The sequence below is a fragment of the Pelophylax lessonae genome, assembly GCF_965119305.1.
Source record: "Pelophylax lessonae genome assembly, chromosome: 4".
Taxonomy (NCBI): domain Eukaryota; kingdom Metazoa; phylum Chordata; class Amphibia; order Anura; family Ranidae; genus Pelophylax; species Pelophylax lessonae.
This window is the reverse complement of record NC_138771.1, coordinates 508,552,701-508,574,169: the sequence shown is the minus strand read 5'-3', so window position 1 is coordinate 508,574,169 and position 21,469 is coordinate 508,552,701. Positions and strand designations below refer to the sequence as shown.

General features: G+C 44.4%; 1 protein-coding gene across 1 annotated transcript in view; it reads left to right on the top strand.

Annotated features, from left to right (window-relative positions):
• LOC309552736 (aldo-keto reductase family 1 member C15-like) overlaps nt 1-21,469 on the top strand; it is a 113,913-nt gene that overhangs the window by 50,376 nt on the left and 42,068 nt on the right. Inside the window, exon 9 of the mRNA XM_082253657.1 lies at nt 9,593-9,648. Within this exon, the coding sequence (XP_082109783.1) occupies nt 9,593-9,648 (56 nt within the window). The remainder of the gene's footprint in view (nt 1-9,592; nt 9,649-21,469) is intronic.

Sequence of the window (21,469 nt, the reverse complement as noted above, 5' to 3'; positions counted from 1 at the left end):
AGATGAAAATGGATGTAAATGGATTTACATCCGTTTCTCCATAGGAATGCATTGATGTCCATTTTTCATCTGACAACTGCTGAAAAAAAAAAGGGACAAATGGTCCATATGTGTGAAAGGGGCCTTACCTATACTCCTATCTCACATCAGGGTGGAATAATCCAAATATTTATTTTGCCTTAAAAAGGACTTTTTACCTTAGGCAAAAATGAGCTTTTAGCCCTAGCAGTGTGGGGGTGCCCCATTTCAATTGTATTTTTTAAATTTGCAAAAAGTTCAGCTTTAAATGCTTTGTAAAGTAGCACACAGAGAATGTCACCCTGATTTGAACTTTGCCCCACCTCTGTAATTTATCAGAGATGAAAATAATTGCTATACTCTAACTTCTTCCTGTAAACAGCTGCCTCAGTAAAATTCCATGGGAATTTCAGAAGGACTACAATATGAAAATGGGGTCAGAACAAGCGACCTCAGAGGAAGGAGGGGGGGGGGGGATTTCCTTCAAGTCCCAGAACTGAACTGAGGGTCATCTTTGCAACAAAAAAAGCAGAGCAATGCAAACTTTGAGTCCCGCTGGCACGTATTTCTGTTGGAACAAACCAAGGAACGCTAATCGCACGATTTGAAAGTCCCAAACAGTTACTAGATTTTCTGGTGCAGATAAAGTAACATGACATTTTCCAGCCCTACAAAACTATAATTAGCTTCAAGATGTCATATTTAGATAATTGAAGCAAGTGTAAAACCAATCATCAAAATCTCATACTGTATGAGCCTTAATATATTCATGTAAATTAAAAAGCCAGTTTTACTATTTTGATATCTGCTTCTTTTGCAGTATGTTCCCTTTGCCAAGCTTAAAGTGTACGTATGTATAGACCAAACTTTTTTTTTTTTTTTTTCGTTTTGGATAGACAAGGGCTAAAACCCCTTCAAGTTTAATCTTTTGATGTCTGTGCACTATTCACTCCCTTTCTGTCCCAGAGACGAAATAGGAAGTTAAAGCAGAGTTTCAGCCTGCGGAAAAAAAAATTAAAAGTCAGCAGCTAAAAATACTGTAGCTGCTGACTTTTATTATAAGGACACTAACCTGTCCAGGGATCCCGAGATGTCAGCACCCCAGGCCAATCTGTCCATCGGCTTTGGGTGCAGGTGCTGGCATTGCAGGGAAAATCGGCAGTGAAGCCTTCAGGGGACACACACAGGCAGGGAGAGAGGAGGAGGGGCTGGACATAGCCGAGATCGCCATGCAGCGATCTTATCAGGAAGTGGGAGCAGGGCCCTGTCAAAAGCAGATACCCGTTCCCCCTCCTCCTCCCCCTACCCCCCCCTCCAAAAAGTGCCAAATGTGGCAATGGAGAGGGGGGAGTGTGCGAACAAGCAAAACGTCCACTTTTGGGTGGAGCTCCGCTAATAAAAGAAATCTCTCAAAGTGAGGGCAATTACCCTCCTAAGCCAACCATAGACAACCAGCCTGCCCACAGATGGATCAAAATTTGTCTGGTTCCTGTCTTTACATCTGTGGGCAGGCTGGTTTCACTGAAGTCAATCTATCAATCGACTTCAGTACAACCAACCTGTCAGGTTTTTTCATTCAATCACTGCCGACAGCTATAATGATAAGTGATCATTGTATTTTGACGGCTGGGAAACCTCCTGTTGTCAGAATGCAATAGTGCAGCGGGAGGAATTCCCCCATCAACACTAGCTGTGTTGATGCGGGAATCAAGCAATTTTCTTTCATTCAGCCCATGGTTGAAGGAAAGAAAACTGCATAATGTATGGCCTGCTTTAGAAAGTTGTCCACTTTGTTTCCTGTATCAGAGATGCAGGAAATTAGAGGAAATCCCCCTGATAAATGTGAATTATCCTCAAAGGCTGACCATACATGGATCAGATTTTCAATCAGCCAAAGTGCTGATCAAAAAAATCTGAACAGATTCCCCCATACAGGTAAGCAAGGTGGATGGAGGAATCCTCACTGCTGTAATATTGTATTATGACCGCGGGGACTCCTCTGCTGTCAGAATACACTGAACAGCTACAGCACTGCTCGAAGGAAAATTTTCCAGCAAACCAGGGTGGGAAATGTTGTTCATTTGATTGACTTCTCTGATACGGGAATGGCCATAGGACTGACATTCAACTCTGCTAACCTGGCCAAATTTCAGTTGATCTATGTCCAGCTTTAGACAGTTGTCCCAGTAACCGGTATCCCCATTGAAATATTTTCCTTCCACCTCTTGTTCTGGAGACAATTCTAAAATTTTGGATTTCCTTTCACTTTTTTATCGACAACATTATCATTAGTCCAAAAAGAGGGATGATATATTTACCTTTCCCCAACCTAAGCTGCTCTTGGCCAATGGGTTCAATACCTTTTTCCCCTGCCACATGCTGTGGTTCCTCCAGTCGGCTTGCACATCCTTTGGCATGTGGTATGACAGCAGGTATTCTATACACCCAGGAGTGTGGAGAAATTACAGCAGACGAAGAGCAGCTAAGCCTTAACAGTCACAGTTTACATGAAACCTGATGCACCTGACATGTACCTCATCCCTGAAGGAGCTGCTGGAATATTGCCGAGGATCTTTCCCAAGTAGTGCAGAGGCAGCCAGGCACACAGCAGTAATGACTCCAGTTGGTTTACTGAACAGTCCTGGGGTTTTTTTTTTTGGGTAACTTAGATAGGGATAGGGAATTGTATGGCATACTCCAAAACTACATAGCAGGAAACTCTTCACTATAGCTATATAACCTCAGAAACTACAATTTTCTCCCAGCCATAACAAAATCCACTGTGGAATATTAGTAGAGGCCAGAGGTATGTACCCCTCAGGAGAGGAACTACTTGACTTCCAAGTTAAAGAACAGTTCTTCCACAATGACAATGAAAAGCTCTGACTGTATGAATCTCTCAGCCTAAAAGCTACTGTTCTGGAAATTTTATAGATCGACAACTCCTATCCTCACATTGATTAGTGGTTCCAAATTATTAATAACAACTGCTGTAGGAAACAGACACAAAAAGATACACGCACGTCTTTTTCAAATCACTGTTTTGTTTTATTTGATGCAATTGAAGGTTTTTATACACATGATTAGGTAGGTATCAAATTAATATTACAATTGTACTTTTATGATAACTAGGGGCGTAACATAGGCAATCTAATTCTAAACAGGACTCAAAAGAATGCAAACATGTAATGAAAACATAATTGGTGCCCTGGGCACAATGAGTGCAGTGTGCAAACACACAAAATAGAATACAATTTGTGAGGGATTAGCTCGGTGGCGGGTGTGGATGACCCCTTGGGGGGTGCGTTTTCCCAGAGAGGTAGCCGACAAGTGCTTGAAAACAAACAGTGTGGTTTATTAAATGGTGTTTTCTTCACCAGGCTGTATGCAGCAAAACATCCAAAATAAAATAAAACAGAAAATAAATCCTTGCCTCTGTGGGCGGCTACCTTCTCACAACTGGAACCTGCCTAAGTGACTGTCTCCAACCTACCGTCGGGCAGACTTCCTTGTCCTACAGCGGACACTCAATAGTCCTTTTATAATAGCTTCACAGGGCAACACAGTCCTTTGTTTCTTTCACATCAACAGTTCGTCTTCTCACCTTTGAGACGTATTCACCCTTGGTTACCGTCCCGGGCACACATCACTCCGGGGGTCTTCTCCCAGGCCCACACATCCTGTCGGGAGGCACACGCTGACTGTCCTCCTGCTCCCAGCCCACATGGCTTCAGGACACAGCTTCTGGAGGCAGCAAACAATAGGAATTTCTCTGAACAAATTATAGAGCCTTAACTCCCTCATTCTGAACAGGTGAAGGCCTTTCAACTTCCTGCTGGCTAGCTCTGTAGCCAACACCCTAAATTAATTAATGGACTTTCTAAATCAGGTGGAAATGTATCTCCTTCCTGTGACTACATTCCCAGATTTAGCTGACTTCCTGTTACATACCCCCCCCTCTTGTTTCAACCCTAGGGTTGGGACACAGATTTCCAGGCACGCATGTGTCAAGCACTGCTGACTCACTGATAAGCCTCCTATTATCCTCAAGCTTCCGGATGAAACTGTTTTGTCATCTTCATTGACGGATTTCTCATAAATCTCAGACAGCTTGTCCCTCATAACCGTCTGTCCAATCCACCACGGAGGACCGTGATCCATAGGCAACTCAATTGGGCTAGTCTTAATGTCTTCAACATTCTTAAGACGCCTCTCTCTGCAATCCATAAATGTTTTCCACAAAACTTTGAGAACCTTTGCTTCACTAAGCTTTGTTCCAAGTAGGGACTCTTGACATCCCTCTGTGACTTGAGTTGCCTCTCCATACAGCTGTACACAATCATTGACTTTTTGTTGTAAAAGGGAATGATCTTCCTTCTTGAGCTTTGCTTGCTCTACGATGCTGTGCAGAGGATTTTCCAATTGAGACAACAGGCTGTCACACATTTCTTCAAAGTGACCCCTGTTCCTTTTCCCAGAGATATCAATATCATTCAAACATTTCATATTCATAGGCAGATCTGAAGCGTTTGCACTCATCAACTTCTTAAACTTTTCGCCCTCCTGAGCGAGTCGCAGTAAAGGCCTACTATTTGATTTGATATTCAGTTTATATTTCTTGCCAAACTCTTCACAGAAGTAGCCAACCAGAACATCATCAACTTTCCTTCCACCAACATAGGGGTCAAAGGCAACAACACAGTTGAACCCAGCGATCTGGGTGGTATCCATTATAGACCTCCTCTCTGCATCAGTGAAGAAGCATGGAACTGCAACACATTCTTTTACAGGTTTCTTCAATGCACTTTCTGCTGAACTATTTGACCGCTCAAGGTCACCTAGTTCTTTTTCTCTATCTGAATTCCACATGGAATGCATCTCAAGATCACGATCAAACTTCTGCCACCCGTCTTTCACCAGTTCCATTTTGGAAACACTCCCTGAAAGGCACTTATTCATTTGCTTCACGTTTTCACCAACAGCCTTAGTTTTCTCCACTAGGTTTTCAGCCTGAACTGAGAAATCACCACATTTCTTACTCAGCTCCTTTGTTTGCTGAAGCTCTAATGATACATTTTCCAATGCTTGAAGTTTTTGAAGGAACGGTTTATTCCAAAGGGGTGATTCAAGCCACATGTCGTCACATTTCTGAGGCTCACTCAGGACAGACCCCAAAACACTGATCCTTTTAAAAACTGCATCAGGCACACTATCCCCTCTTTGGGACAGATCCTCTGTTGCCTGGAATTCCTCTTCCAGTTCCTGCAACGGAATCTTCATCTCTTCTAGTTGCTGTTCTAAGGCTCGCTTAGACTTTTCTAGCTCCTGAACGCTTTTCACAACATCATCCTTGGAGCTGACCAATTCTTCCATTTCTGTACGCAGCTGTTTAACACTTTCTAGTTCAGCCTTACACTCTAGAGCTTCCTCCAAAGAGCGAGCCAAGAACAGGGCTTTGCTCTCGTTATCACGCACCTCCGTTTCTGCACGTGCGCGTTCTTCTGCATATTTTGCAGACACATTCTTCTCTTCACCAAGCATCTGATCAAACTTCTTTTTCACATCTTCAACACACTGTAATGAACCAACGCTTTCTTCCATGCGTTTTTTCATATCCGCTATCTGAGCTTGCAATGTTGCGACTTGCTCTGATAGGTTTTTCTTTGCTTCCGCCTCCTCTTTTAATTGTTCCAGGAAGCCATTTTTCTCATCTTCCATTTGTTTGAGCTTTGTGCTAAAACTCAGCCTTTGACACCTCTCTTCCTGTAAGAGTTCCTGCGTGTCTTGCAGCTGCGATTCCAAGATAGAAAAATCTTCCGCAATTTCTCTAGATTTGCTGTCTGCTTGAGAAAGCTGATTTGTAACATTGTCCAACTCAACCTGCAGTCGGTTTGCCTTCTCTGACAGCTTAGCACACAATCGGTCACCTTCTGACACCTTGACTTGCGATTCCAGAAGCTGTGCCTCTACTTTTTCCCTCTTATGTTCACAATCTCCTTTTCCCTGCATAAGAGCCTTCACCTCATTGGCTAGCATCTGGGAATAAGAATGTAATTCTGCCACACAGGCTTCTTTCTCCTTTAACTGCTGCTGGACACGTTGGGCTTCCCCTTTCCAACTTTCACAGTCCGCACGCCATTCATCTACCACATTGCTTAAAGTAGTGAGCTCATACACAGTACTCAGTAATTTAGCCTCTCTTTCACTTTTCTCTTGGTCGCTGAGAGACAATGTCGCTTCCAGAGCAACATTCTGTTCCTGCGACTCCTGCAGGTCTATTTTTGTAACTCCCAAAGACTGAAGACTTTTTTCCAGCTGATTACGCAACTCCAACATATCAGCCATACTTTGCTTCTGCAAAGTCTGAATTTCACTTTCCTTTTCCATGAGGATGGTATCTTTCTCCATTATAGTCTCTCTGCGTTTTTGCAACTCGACCAAAAGAAGAGCAGTGGATTCTTCCCACTGTGACACATGAGACTTGAGTAGTTCATTCGTTTCCTGCAAGTTTCTATGCTCCATTTTAAGCAATTCCAAGGCTTGTTCCTTTTCTTCCATTTTCCGTTGCAAGGCATCCAACTCAGCCCTGCACACATACTCGGTTTCCTCCAACCCGATGGCCTCCATTGGCTGCTGGCGTCTCTGTTTCCAGCCTGCCATGCTCTCTTGATGAGCCTTTTGTTGAGCTGCAAAGCTCTGCTGAAAATCCGCATTTGCCTGCTGTTGAGCTGCATTTGCTTGCTGTTGAGCTGCATTTGATATAATCAGATGTTTCAACATCTCCTCCATTTTGAGTTTACTTTTCATCTGAGCACACTGCATCTCCATAGCAGTTTCATCAGTGTTGCTAGGGACAACAACCTTCCTCTTTAGTAGACTCTCTTTAGGCATGGATGGGGCTGGTTCAGACGGTAACATCCCCTCCATCCATAGAATCCGGTCTCTCATTTCATCTATCTTTGCATTTTTCAGGCGTTTGGACCGCCCCATCTTCAATAACTCCACAAACAAATTTTTCACAGTCCAGCAAACAATTTTCAGACCACTGTCTCTTTAACACATGTAGTTTTTCTCTCTCTTGCAAGATCTCTTTTCCTGCGCACACAGTTTGTGCAGTCACTTGCACCAGACACAACAAAGTTCATCAAATAATTTTGAGACCGCTGTCTCTTTAAAACACTTTTTTTTTTTTTTTTTTTTTTTTTGTTTTCTGTCAGGATCTTCTCTCCTGCACACATAGATTGTGCAATCTCATGCACCAGATAAAGTTCATCAAACATTTGCACTTCCTTGCAGGGATCTTGCTGCTTCTGCCCACTGCATACCTCCACCATATGTGAGGGATTAGCTCGGTGGCGGGTGTGGATGACCCCTTGGGGGGTGCGTTTTCCCAGAGAGGTAGCCGACAAGTGCTTGAAAACAAACAGTGTGGTTTATTAAATGGTGTTTTCTTCACCAGGCTGTATGCAGCAAAACATCCAAAATAAAATAAAACAGAAAATAAATCCTTGCCTCTGTGGGCGGCTACCTTCTCACAACTGGAACCTGCCTAAGTGACTGTCTCCAACCTACCGTCGGGCAGACTTCCTTGTCCTACAGCGGACACTCAATAGTCCTTTTATAATAGCTTCACAGGGCAACACAGTCCTTTGTTTCTTTCACATCAACAGTTCGTCTTCTCACCTTTGAGACGTATTCACCCTTGGTTACCGTCCCGGGCACACATCACTCCGGGGGTCTTCTCCCAGGCCCACACATCCTGTCGGGAGGCACACGCTGACTGTCCTCCTGCTCCCAGCCCACATGGCTTCAGGACACAGCTTCTGGAGGCAGCAAACAATAGGAATTTCTCTGAACAAATTATAGAGCCTTAACTCCCTCATTCTGAACAGGTGAAGGCCTTTCAACTTCCTGCTGGCTAGCTCTGTAGCCAACACCCTAAATTAATTAATGGACTTTCTAAATCAGGTGGAAATGTATCTCCTTCCTGTGACTACATTCCCAGATTTAGCTGACTTCCTGTTACAAATTTTATACAGAATTTACACATTTCCTTTACAATCTCCCCTCTTTTAAACAATATTTTGATCACTAACCATACCTGCTATCACCTTCAGGGCCGCTGTTGGAAATCATGGGGCCCCATACAGCCTACATGATGGGGCCCCCTAGACCCCGCCCACAACTCCACCCCTGGCTCCACCCCTGACCCCACGCTGTCACAAGGGGGGAGGGGGATCTGGGGGACTGGTGGCAGGAGTTGGAACATGTAAAATGTTCCAAAAGGTGAACCTTTAGTAGCCATTATAACTCTAAACTTTTTACACTATTATAAAGTTGCAGAGATGTCTTATTTTAGAACTTTTTTTTAGTAATTAGTAAGCATAAGCTCAGTCATGTTTGGACTGTAGTCTGAACCCACCTTATCTATACCAACAGGAAGCTTTACAGCACCCCACCAATCATAACTGGAGCAGAATGGGCGAGATGTCAGTGTTTTGACATACACCACGGACTTGTGGTGGCTCTATGGGTAACCTGATGTAGATAGACTTGTGTCCATTTACATCAGGCTACCTCTGATCTGTCACATTTAGGTCTGGAAAAATAGAAAAGGATGTCCTTTTCCATTTTTTTTTTTTCTTGGACCTGAATGGCCACAGAGGTAGGCGGATCTAAATGGACACAATTCAGTTCATATCTGGACTCCTGTAGACCTACATGGAGCTTTCAATCAGGTCCACATGAAAAAGTGACAGGCGGACCTAATTGCAAAGCCTAGGTGAAAGGTTCTCAAAGGGAAGTGGTTTGGGGGGTGGTAAAAGTGCAGCTTGGCTGTGTGTTTTTACTGTCTCTCTCCTCCCCCCAAGACACGTGTAAAGTAGTATCTCACTGTCTGCTAATGGTCATCATCATTATGAGGATCTCAGCACAGCAGGTGCTCTATGGCTCTGTCAGTGTCACATGGCTGCTGGGTGCTGACTTTGTTATGGCTCTACTGTGTTATTGTCTGTAACACACAGTACAGCCAAAAATTAAGACAGTCAACACCCAACAGCCATGTGACACTGACAGAGCCATAGAGCACCTGCTGTGCTGAGATCCTCATAATGATGATAACCATGAGCAGACAAGGGGGAGTCTGGGGACTGCACCTTCAAGAATAGCCTGTGTGATACATCAGTGCGTGACTGTGTGTGTGCAGATGATTGCTTGCCTGTGCACCGCCGCCGGGATTACTCCTGCTGTGCTGTCTCAGCCCTCTCAGCGATCGCCGATCAGTGTCTCTCTCAGGCTGCCGCCTGCCGGTTTACTTACTGAAGAGCGGGAGCCGCATTACAATGGAATCCATACGCCAGGGAAGACACATTATGAACGGCCGGAACTTTAGTTTGTGCAGGTACACTGGTGCAGAGCAGCAGGCAACATGCGCCCGAAAATGGATAAAAGTCTTCTTCTGTCACCTCCTCCTCTGTTACTCTGATGGGGTCCAGGAATTTATTATACACCCTCATATTCAAATTGCATATTCATATTGTATGCAAGTTGGTGAAGGTATATATTTTTTTAACAGAAATTTATTACAAAGCTGCTCGGGCTCCCCTGCTGAGCTGATTGAGGCCGGGCCTGGTACAACAGGGCTGGCTGTACTGCATTATCAGCGGCCCTGATCACCTTTAACCTGGAACCTCCATACACTTAAGTAGAGGTAGTCCCGGCCAAAGAGGCAAACTCCATTGTGGAAAATATAATAGCAAAGAAACATTTTTTGATTGCAAATTTACTTTTCATTGTGAAAAACAAATGATTGATAAAAAAAGATATTACAGAGTAATTGGCTGTACACTCCTGTGGCCAGAATGGCCTTCTAGCTTAATTGTGGACATGCTGACTTATCAGCATAGGTAAACACAGACAATTCTACATAAAATGGAAGACATACTGTATAATAGGCAACATGATTTCATAAATGGCTGAACTATTTTTCAAATCACATGAATAAATAGTACCCCAGACTGTGATTCCAAAAGGAAAACAAATCAAACACAGAGATACTTTCATTTAGTAAATTTTGCAGTGTATGGTGTGAATCCAGGTGACGTATCCTTCAGGTTGTGTCAACTGTACATGGAATAGACCCTGTATTGGTGTCTCCAAACATTTTCTTATATATAAGGCTCCATGTACACGGGACGCTGGAAATGGCCGTTTAGGAGCAGTTGGGCGTTCTTTCCAGAAGCCCCTGAACCCATCTACATTTTATCTTATCTGTCCATGTACACAGGGTCGTTTACAGTCATTTGCAGGCAGTTGCGTTCAGGGACTTTTTATAGAACGCAATTATTTGCGTTCGAGCATGTGTTTCCCGGCGTTTCAAATGCACAAACGCGTCCGAACGCGTCTAAACGCGTCCGAAAGCGTCCGAACGCGATGACCCGTGTTTATCATTCACGTTTTTCCATTTTAAAGGGGAATAATTTTTTTGACCTCTAGGAACGGTTCTAAACGCAAACGCCCGCTAAACGCGGGTGCAAACGCGACCTAACGGACGTTTCAAACGTCCTAAAAATTCCAGCATTCAAAGGGACTTTTAACAACGTCCCGTGTACATGGAGCCTAAATGTATCTTAACAATCCACAAGTCACCTGGCTTTAGTTTATGAGCTCCTTTCAAATTGTTAGGATCTGAAATTGCAGAGAAAACACATAAATGAGTTTGTCAAAAACCTTAAAAGATCAGCAACATTCTCTGTGAGATCTGAGTGGAGGACTTCAGCTGCAGAGACAACATATAAGCATATAAGGGAGAAAGTCCAATATCCCCTTAGGGGCCTAATAAATATATGAAGACATCCAGACCGTAGTTTTCTAGTTTCTGACAATCCCCTTAGGTACTCTGCTTTTTCCATTACATTGTAGATGGTAGGGGGTGTAAAATAAAACCTCAAAACTTTTTGTACAAACTCTCCCAGAAAAAAGTTCCTCTGTTACTCTCTGTAGCTTCTGGGACTCTGTACTTATAAACTACATCTGATAACACTTTTTCCTGTGGCCTTTGCAGCAGCATTTGACACTGGCCAAACTTCTGGCCATCCAGAAAACATGTCTATACAGACAAAATGCATACTCATAAGATCCCGACTTGGGCATCTGGATATATCTTTTTGTAATCTTTGAAAGGGATGTTCAGCTTTTGGTAACACAGGTAAAACAAGAAGTGGTATATTATAAAAACAACTGTGGAGTACCCTGGCTCTATCCCACATTCATTTACTAAGCTGGCCCTAACTGCCTTTTACTGATGACATGGCCCATGTGTCAAGCTGGAGGGAAAAGAGTGGCTGGCAGACATAAAAGATCACCTTTTTCCAAAGTCCTGTTTGATAAGATGTTGCCTCTGTGGACCATTTGTTCTTCTCATTCTGTAGTCCCTAAAGTTTAAATATTATTCCAAGCTCTACAGGGCCAGAACTAGATGGAATCTGTGAGTTGCACAGACTCAGCAAATGTCCGGGGTTGTAATGCAGCATACTTAGTCGCCTGGTCTGCTTCCATGTTTGTGTTTTAATTTTATCATGGCTACCTCAGCAAGAAGCTGGAAGGCTGAAGACAGCCAATCAATTAACTTAGCATGCTTAATTGGATTACCTGCCAAGGTAAAAACAAACTTCTGCCCCTTCAAATGCAACCAAAAGCTCTCTAGTTCTCTACTAGCTATATAAATGTATACACTTTTGATAGCTCACAGGCTTTGCTAAAGCATGGAGCTCTGCTTCTTGAGCTCGGGAAGAAGAATCCAATGACTTTGCATATAGAGCACCCTTCTGGGAAATAATTGCATACTCAGTATGGGTATTGCCATCCTCGGTATAAAACCGGGATCATATCTACAAAAAATCAAATATCTGGGGTTTTAGGGAGTGTGTTCTGCACTGGGCTCACAGCAGCTGATTCCTATATCATCTGTTTAACATGTGGGTTTCTTTGTCTTCAGCCTCCTCCAATACAGGCATTAAAGTGGAGTTCCACCCATTTTTGGAACTTTAGATCTATGTAATCCCCTTTAACCACTTGCCTACAGTGCACTTTCACCCCCTTCCTGCCCAGACCGATTTTCAGCTTTCAGCGCTCTCACACTTTGACTGAGAATTACTCAGTAATGCAACACTGTACCCATACAAAAATTGTGTCCTTTTTTACACACAAATAGAGCTTTCTTTTGATGGTATTTGATCAATACTGGGTTTTTTATTTTTTGTGCTATAAATAAAAAAAGACTGAAAATATCGTGAAAAAATGCATTTTTCTTTGTTTCTGTCATAAAATTTTGCAAATTAGTAATTTTTCTTCACAAATTTTGGCCAAAATTTATACTGCTACTTATCTTTGGTAAAAAAAAACCCAAATAAGTGTATATTATTTGGTCTTTGTGAAAGTTATAGAGTCCACAAGCTTTGGTGCGAATCATTGAAAATTGATCACACTTGATCACACCTGATGTACTGAAGGCCTATCTCATTTCTTGAGACAATAAAAGGTCAGGAAAGTACAAATACCCCCCGAATGACCCCTTTTTGGAAAGTAGACATTCCAAGGTATTTAATAAGGGGCATGATGAGTTTTTTGAAGTTGTAATTTTTTCCCACAATGCTTTGCAAAATGAAGATTTATTTTTTTTTATTTTTTTTTTTTTACAAATTGCCGTATTAACAGGTTATTTCTCTCACACAGCACATGTATACTTGCAACTACACCCCAAAACACATTCTACTACTCCTCCTGAGTATGGCGATACCACATGTGTGAGACTTTTTCACAGCCTGGCCACATACAGAGGCCTAACATCCAAGTAGCAGCGTCCGGCATTCTAGGAGCACAAATTACACATATCATTTCCTGACAACCTATCGCACTTTTGAAGGCCCTGGAGCACCAGGACAATGGAAACCCCCATAAAATGACCCAATTTTGGAAAGCAAACAGCCCAACGTATAATTTTTGAGGCATAATGAGTCTTTTGAATATGTCATTTTTTTCCACAAGTTTTTGGAAAATGTGGAAAGAAAATGAAAACACATTTTTTTTACACAAAGCTGTCCATTTATGCATGTACATAGCAAAACTTGCACCCCAAAATACATTCTGCTATTCCTCCTGAGTATGGCGATACCACATGTGTAACACTTTTTCACAGCCTGGCCACATACATAGGCCTCACATCCAAGTAGCGCTTTACACAAAGTTGTCCATTTATCCACTTTAAGACTGGGCCTATTTTTGACACTTGGTGTTTACAAGCTAAAATCATTTTTTTTGCTAGAAAACTACTTTGAACCCCCAAACATTATATATTTTTTTTTAGCAGAGACCCTAGAGAATAAAATGGAGATCATTGCAATATTTTTTATCACACCATATTTGCGCAGCAGTCTTCCAAATGCGATTTTTTTGAAAAAAATTCACTTTTTTGAACTAAAAAATAAGAAAACAGTAAATTTAGCCCAATTTTTTTCCATAATGTGAAAGATAATGTTACGCCGAGTAATTAGATACCGAACATGTCATGCTTCAAAATTGCACATGCTCACAGAATGGTGCCAAACATTGGTACTTAAAAATCCCCATAGGCAACATTTTAAATATTTCTGCAGGTTACTAGCTTAGAGTTACAGAGGAGGTCTAGGGCTCAAATTATTGCACTTGCTCTAACGATCGCGGCGATACCTCACATGTATGGTTTTAACACCGTTTACATATGTGGGCAGGACTTGCGTATGCGTTTGCTTCTGCGCGCGAGCTAACGGGGACAGGGTGCTTTAATTTTTTTTTTTTTTTTTCCTATTTATTTTATTTATTATTTTTCTATTTTTACACAGTTTAAAAAAAAAAATGTTTTGATCATTTTTATTCCTATTACAAGGAATGTAAACATCCCTTGTAATAGAAATAGGCATGACAGGTCCTCTTTATTGTGAGATCTGGGGTCAAAAAGACCTCACACCTCACAACTACACTAAAAAAGAAAAAAAAAAAAAAAAATTGTTGAAAGAGGAAAAAAAAAAAGCAAAAAAAAAAAGCGGCCCTTTAAACCGGTTGCTAGGCAACGTCTTTTGACGTAGCTCCGGTCCTCCAAGACCATAGAGTTGAATGAGGGCCATTTTGCCCTCACTCGACTTCCTGTCTCTGAGGATCCAGGACCGGATAGTTTTCCCCGCTGCCGGCGGGTCCGGTAAGCTGGGAAAACGTCTGGGACGTGGCAGGAGGGGGGGGGGCACCTCTTCCCCTGCACCGTAAGGGTAATTCCGCGGCGAATCCGCCACTGGGACCACCCTTATCTGAAAGCCGCCCGCCCGCCGTTTCAAAAAATACCGGGGTTATGGGGGCTATCTGCTGCCATAACCCCAGTATTTAGCTTTTAATGGCCGACGCATATAGTCGTTAGGCGGTCAGTAAGTGATTGCATGTATATAGCAAACAGGTGACGATGACTGATGGGGTGACAGGTGACGATGACTGATGGGGTGACAGGTGACAATGACTGATGGGGTGACAGGTGACGATGACTGATGGGGTGACAGGTGACGATGACTGATGGGGTGACAGGTGACGATGATTGATGAGGTGACAGGTGATGATGATTGATGAGGTGACAGGTGACGATGATTGATGGGGTGACAGGTGACGATGATTGATGGGGTGACAGATGACAATCACTGACGGGGTGACATGTGACGATCACTGATGGGGTGTCAAGTGACGATGACTGATGGGGTGAAAGGTGACGATGACTGATGGGGTGACAGGTGACGGTGATTGATGGGGTGACAGGTGACGGGCGATGGTCACTGATGGGTGACAGGTGACGGGCGATGGTGCACGGCGGTACTGATGGCAGTCTTTGGTGACCGGTGAACTTTAGGCTACGTTCACATGTGAGCGTAGCGATCACGGGCAGAATCACTGTGATTCTGCCCGTGATCCAGAAATCATTGCAAATCGCTGGACGCCTGTGCGTTGCCCGTGATTTGCAATAGCACCCCAAACGCTGTGCGATGTTGCTGCGATTTCCGCCTGCCGAATCGCGGTAACATCGCGCAAACAACGCATGACGCTCCAAAGAAACTCTTGTACCTTTTTTGGGCGTCATGCGATGTTTGCGCGATGTTACCGCGATTCGGCAGGCGGAAATGGCGGCAACATTGCACAGCGTTTGGGGTGCTATTGCAAATCAGGGGCAACGCACAGGCGTCCCGCGATTTGCAATGATTTCCGGATCGCGGGCAGAATCGCTGTGATTCTGCCTGCGATCGCTACGCTCACATGTGAACGTTATGGGTGTCAATTTCTGGGCACTGATGAGGTGACTGTTGGGTGACAGGTGACATTGGGGGGGGCTGAGGACTGTGTGGGGACCTTTTATTTGTGTGATTTTACTGTGCTTTTACATTTTACAGGTACACAGAGCAGTAACTCAGTGTTTCTAGCTCTGCTCCCCTCATACTGGAAACTGTATGAGGAGAGAAGAGCTAGTAACACTGAGTTACTGCTCTTTGTTTACATTTTGTGATCGGCTGTGAATGGATTCACAGCCGATCACATAGTAAACAGTCACTGTCAGTGACTGTTTACTACCGCCGGTGACAGCTGTGTTCCTACGGAACACAGTGCCACCGACATGACCGCGCTGCGCGCTCCCGATCGCGCATGCGCGGTCATCTTGTGGGCGCCTTCATTGTGATCGGCTGTGTCATTGGAACACAGCCGATCACGTGGGAAACAGCCACGCCCATTGGCTGTTTCCCCCCTGCCGGTGACGGGGGGTGTCCCGGGGACACCCCGACACCGGCAGTGCAGGGCGGCGCGCACGCGATCGCGCGCCTGCCCTGCTTAAAGTGCCGCCGTCATATGACGGCGGCCCAGGATAATGGTCGCACCGCTCCGCCGTCATATGACGGCGGGCGGGCGGCAAGCGGTTAAAATGGCTTTTACCAATGGAAACTTTTTTTTTTTTTTTTGCTAGTAAATACCTTAATTTCGGCTTTATTCCTCCTCTCCTCACTTCCTGGTCCGATCGGCGATGACGTCATTCGGCGATCCGCAGTGTCTGCTGGAATGTATTCTATTCCAGAAATCTCGCAGTAGCTGTATCTGTACTGAGCCCCGCCTCCGCCCCGCCTCTGCCCCGCCTCCGCCCCGCCTCCTCTCATTGAGTTGCATTGTATGAATGTATTAAGGCCGTTCTCTGCCCCGCCTCCGCCCCGGGCGGAGGCGGGGCAGAGAACAGCCTTAATACATTCATACAATGCAACTCAATGAGAGGAGGCGGGGCGGAGGCGGGGCAGGCACGGCTCAGTACAGATACAGCTACTGCGAGATTTCTGGAATAGAATACATCCCAGCAGACACTGCGGATCGCCGAATGACGTCATCGCCGATCGGACCAGGAAGTGAGGAGAGGAGGAATAAAGCCGAAATTAAGGTATTTACTAGCAAAAAAAAAAAGTTTCCATTGTTAAAAGCCGTTTTAAAGGGGATTACATACATCCAACCTATTACAAATGGGTGGAACTCCGCTTTAAGGTGGCTGGATTTAAATGTACACATTTTTCATTGTTAGATTTGTACATAAACAACAATACGAATTCATACTTTACAAACCTTTCATTAGACAAGTATTTTGTTTGGCTGTTTGCAATATTTGCTGCACAGAATGTAGGACCATTAAAGTTAAATAATTGACCAAAATAATGTCTGTAACTTTTTCTAGTAGCGCCTTGCATATAGCTACTGCTCTGATCTAGCTGGGTGAACCCTTCATTACTGGGTCCAGCTCATGAAATATATTACAATGGCTTGTTTTTTTTTTTTCTATCATGCTGTTTGTGTAAGAACTCCAGTATCATGTTTCAAAAAGAAAACCTTTTCCTGGCAATATTATAATTTTTCATTGCTTGCTCTGTTAGTTTTAGCAAGATAACACAAGTCCTTAGTTTCCTTCTGACATTATTTTCCCAATGTCATAACATAATAAATGATAACAATACTGTGTGGTCATGCAGAGATATCCCTAAATCCATGGTTTTCTTCAGTTTAACACTGCGGTTACAAGGAAAGGGGACACATCATTTCCCAATCCATACATTCTGCTTTGGATTTCAAAAATAAATAAAAACAAAAAGTACCAACAATCTGTATATGAAAGAACAGAGAAAGCATCAGCCAAATCAAAAACTATAAAACAGATGGCTGCAGATGGCATCTATCCTAACAGGGTGTGTGGACATGGCATGATGGGTCTGCTATATTTCAATTTTATTTTTTACTATCATACACATCATTTTACATATTACATTTTACATATTACATATACAAATTACATTTTATATAATATTATATATTACGTACGTAATATTATATATTACATATTATATAATATTACATATTACATTTTACATATTACATATTTTACATCATAAAGTTATTATGAGACCTTTAGATTTCATCTTTTGTAGAAAATTCCCATGTATACCATCCGTCTTGGCTTTGTTCAGTATTATGGCAGCTGTATTCCAATTAACAACCTTATCTTAATCTAAACTAACCCAATATAACAAATTTTCCCAATAACCTGTATTTCATTTCCAACCAAAGGTTGTTTAAACCAACTAAAATATATCTACATCAATAAAAAATCCACATATCATATCAGAAATTATTACTCGACCGATAATCTCAATATCACACCCTAATTCTGATTTATCTCCACAAATATATCTCCTTAACCACCTCCCACCCGGGCCATAGTACATATACGGCCGGGTGGGAGTCTTGTCCTTCTGAATGGACGTTCCGGAACGTCCTTCAGAAGGAGAGAGATCGTGCCGCCGCGGGCACGCACAGCGGCGCGATCTCGATGTGCCTGTGTCCCTAGGACACAGAGCAACAAGACTCGGCAGGAGGGTCCTGTGATTGGCCCTCCTGATCACATGACGGCTGTGACCAATCACAGCCCTCATGTAATGTCAATACAGCCGTTGTAACGGCTTCGATCTCTTCTCCTCCTGACAGATCCTGTCAGTGTGAGGAGAAGGAGAGGATCGATTCTGCAGCCGGGGTGATCAGTGAGTATTTCTAATTACTCACTGATCACAGGGGGGGTCTGTGCTGGTAATCAGATGATTGATTACCAGTGCAGCCCTGGGGGGAGGGGATGCCACTAGAGCCACCAGGGATGCCCACCCATGACCACCAGGGATGCCCACCATGGCCACCAGGGATGGCAAACAGGGCTCAGAGAGCCTGCCAGTGGTGCCCCCTATCAGTGCTGCCCACCAATGCCATCTATCAGTGCTGCCCACCAGTGCCCGTTATTGCCATCTATCAGTGCCGCCCACCAGTGCCCATTATTGCCCACCAGTGCTGCCTATCAGTGCCCATCAGTGCCCCCCATCAGTGCCTATCAGTGCCACCCATCAGTGCCACCCATCAGTGCCACCGATCAGTGCCCATCAGTGCTGCCTATCAGTGCCCATCAGCGCTGCCTATCAGTGCCCATCAGCGCTGCCTATCAGTGCCCACCAATGCTGCATATCAGTGTTATCTATCAGTGCCACATATCAGTGCCCATCAGTGCTGCATATCAGTGCTACCTATCAGTGCCCATCAGTGCTGCATATCAGTGCCACCCCATCAGTGCCACCCCATCAGTGTCTCCTCATCAGTGCCTGTCAGTGCGGCGTCATCAGTGCAGGAAAAAACGTATCTATTTACAAAATTTTATAACCTAAACAAAAAAACTTTTTTTTTTTTTCCAAACTTTTCGGACTTTTTTTATTTGTGCACCAAAAAAGAAAAAACCTGGCGGTGATCAAATACCACCAAAAGAAAGCTCTATTTGTGGGGAAAAAATGACATAAATTTGGTTTAGGTACAGTGTTGCATGACCGCGCAATTGTCATTCAAAATGCAACAGCGCTAAAAGCTGAAAATTGGTCTGGGAACGAAGGGGGTTTAAGTGCCCAGTATTGAGGTAGTTAAAGGAGGAAGTTTTACCTAATTCCCCTTTCTTTTTAAATGCACTGTTTCCACTATCATAGGTTATTTAATTTGTGTAATTTTATACTATGCACACGTTTAAATATAATATTAATTTTACCATGTTTTGAAAACAGATTCAAAATAATTGTGATCACATTGTTTATCAGATTAATTAACCTGGCACATATTGTTAGGATATGCGTGCAGTCAAATCATGGGTATCCTTGCCAATTATCACTAATGTCTCATCCAGCACATTCTTTCATGTGTAAGAGAAAAAGGAGGAAGGGGGGGTCATGTCTGCACAGAGCTAACATGACACACACACAAGATGTAGAACTAAAAGTTCACATACAGTTTAACCCTCATTTCTCAGTTTGACATTTTCTCATGTTTTAGAATTTACAAGTTGTAGTGCTTGACTCTAAATTCATCCCACAACTTAACATAAAAAGTTCCCTTAATGTCTAGTGTTATTTTGTCTGTCACCCTTCATCCATCCTGTTTAAATAGAAAGCTGTACCTCTAGCTGTTTAATCTGCATGATTCTTTGTCCCTGTGGACTTGGTAACCCTGTCATCCTTTTGTAGATCCCTGTCTACTTTAACCATTTATCACCTAGAAAATTTCAGTGGGACTGCAGAGGAGTACTCACAGTGTGTCGTGCAGGCTGCCAGTGAGGAGGAGCGTTAGTCTATGTAGAATCCCTGCAGCCTCCCTCCTCTGCTCTCCTATAGAGATTGGTGCCTGTGTAGATTCCCCTCCTCCCCCTGTTTCTCTGCTCTCTTATAGAGATTGGTGCCTGTGTAGATTCCCCTCCCCCCCCCCCCCCGTTTCTCTGCTCTCTTATAGAGATTGGTGCCTGTGTAGATTCCCCGCCCCCTTCCTCCTCTGCTCTCCTATAGAGATTGGTGCCGGTGTAGATTCCCTGACCCCCTCCTCTGTTCTCCTATAGAGATTGGTGCCTGTGTAAATTCCCCGCCCCCTCGTTTCTCTGCTCTCTTATAGAGATTGGTGCCTGTGTAGATTCCCTGTCCCCCCCTCCTCTGCTCTCCTATAGAGATTGGTGCCTGTGTAGATTCCCCTTCCCTCCCTCCTCTGTTCTCCTATAGAGATTGGTACCTGTGTAGATTCCCTGTCCCCCCCCCTCCTCTGCTCTCCTATAGAGATTGGTGCCTGTGTAGATTCCCTGTCCCCCCCCTCCTCTGCTCTCCTATAGAGATTGGTGCCTGTGTAGATTCCCTGCCCCCTGCCTCCTCTGCTCTCCTATAGAGATTGGTGCCTGTGTAGATTCCCTGCCCCCTGCCTCCTCTGCTCTCCTATAGAGATTGGTACCTGTGTAGATTCCCTGTCCCCCCCCCTCCTCTGCTCTCCTATAGAGATTGGTACCTGTGTAGATTCCCTGTCCCCCCCCTCCTCTGCTCTCCTATAGAGATTGGTGCCTGTGTAGATTCCCTGCCCCCTGCCTCATCTGCTCTCCTATAGAGATTGGTACCTGTGTAGATTCCCTGTCCCCCCCCCCTCCTCTGCTCTCCTATAGAGATTGGTACCTGTGTAGATTCCCTGTCCCCCCCCCCCCTCCTCTGCTCTCCTATAGAGATTGGTACCTGTGTAGATTCCCTGTCCCCCCCCCTCCTCTGCTCTCCTATAGAGATTGGTGCCTGTGTAGATTCCCTGTCCCCCCCCCCTCCTCTGCTCTCCTATAGAGATTGGTGCCTGTGTAGATTCCCTGCCCCCCCTCCTCTGCTCTCCTATAGAGATTGGTGCCTGTGTAGATTCCCTGTCCCCCCCCTCCTCTGCTCTCCTATAGAGATTGGTACCTGTGTAGATTCCCTGTCCCCCCCTCCTCTGCTCTCCTATAGAGATTGGTGCCTGTGTAGATTCCCCGCCCCCTCCCTCCTCTGTTCTCCTATAGAGATTGGTGCCTGTGTAGACTCCCTGTCCCCCCCCCCTCCTCTGCTCTCCTATAGAGATTGGTGCCTGTGTAGATTCCCTGTCCCCCCCCACTCCTCTGCTCTCCTATAGAGATTGGTGCCTGTGTAGATTCCCTGTCCCCCCCCTCCTCTGCTCTCCTATAGAGATTGGTGCCTGTGTAGATTCCCTGCCCCCTGCCTCCTCTGCTCTCCTATAGAGATTGGTACCTGTGTAGATTCCCTGTCCCGCCCCCCTCCTCTGCTCTCCTATAGAGATTGGTACCTGTGTAGATTCCCTGTCCCCCCCCTCCTCTGCTCTCCTATAGAGATTGGTGCCTGTGTAGATTCCCTGTCCCCCCCCCCCTCCTCTGCTCTCCTATAGAGATTGGTACCTGTGTAGATTCCCTGTCCCCCCCCCCCCTCCTCTGCTCTCCTATAGAGATTGGTACCTGTGTAGATTCCCTGTCCCCCCCCCCTCCTCTGCTCTCCTATAGAGATTG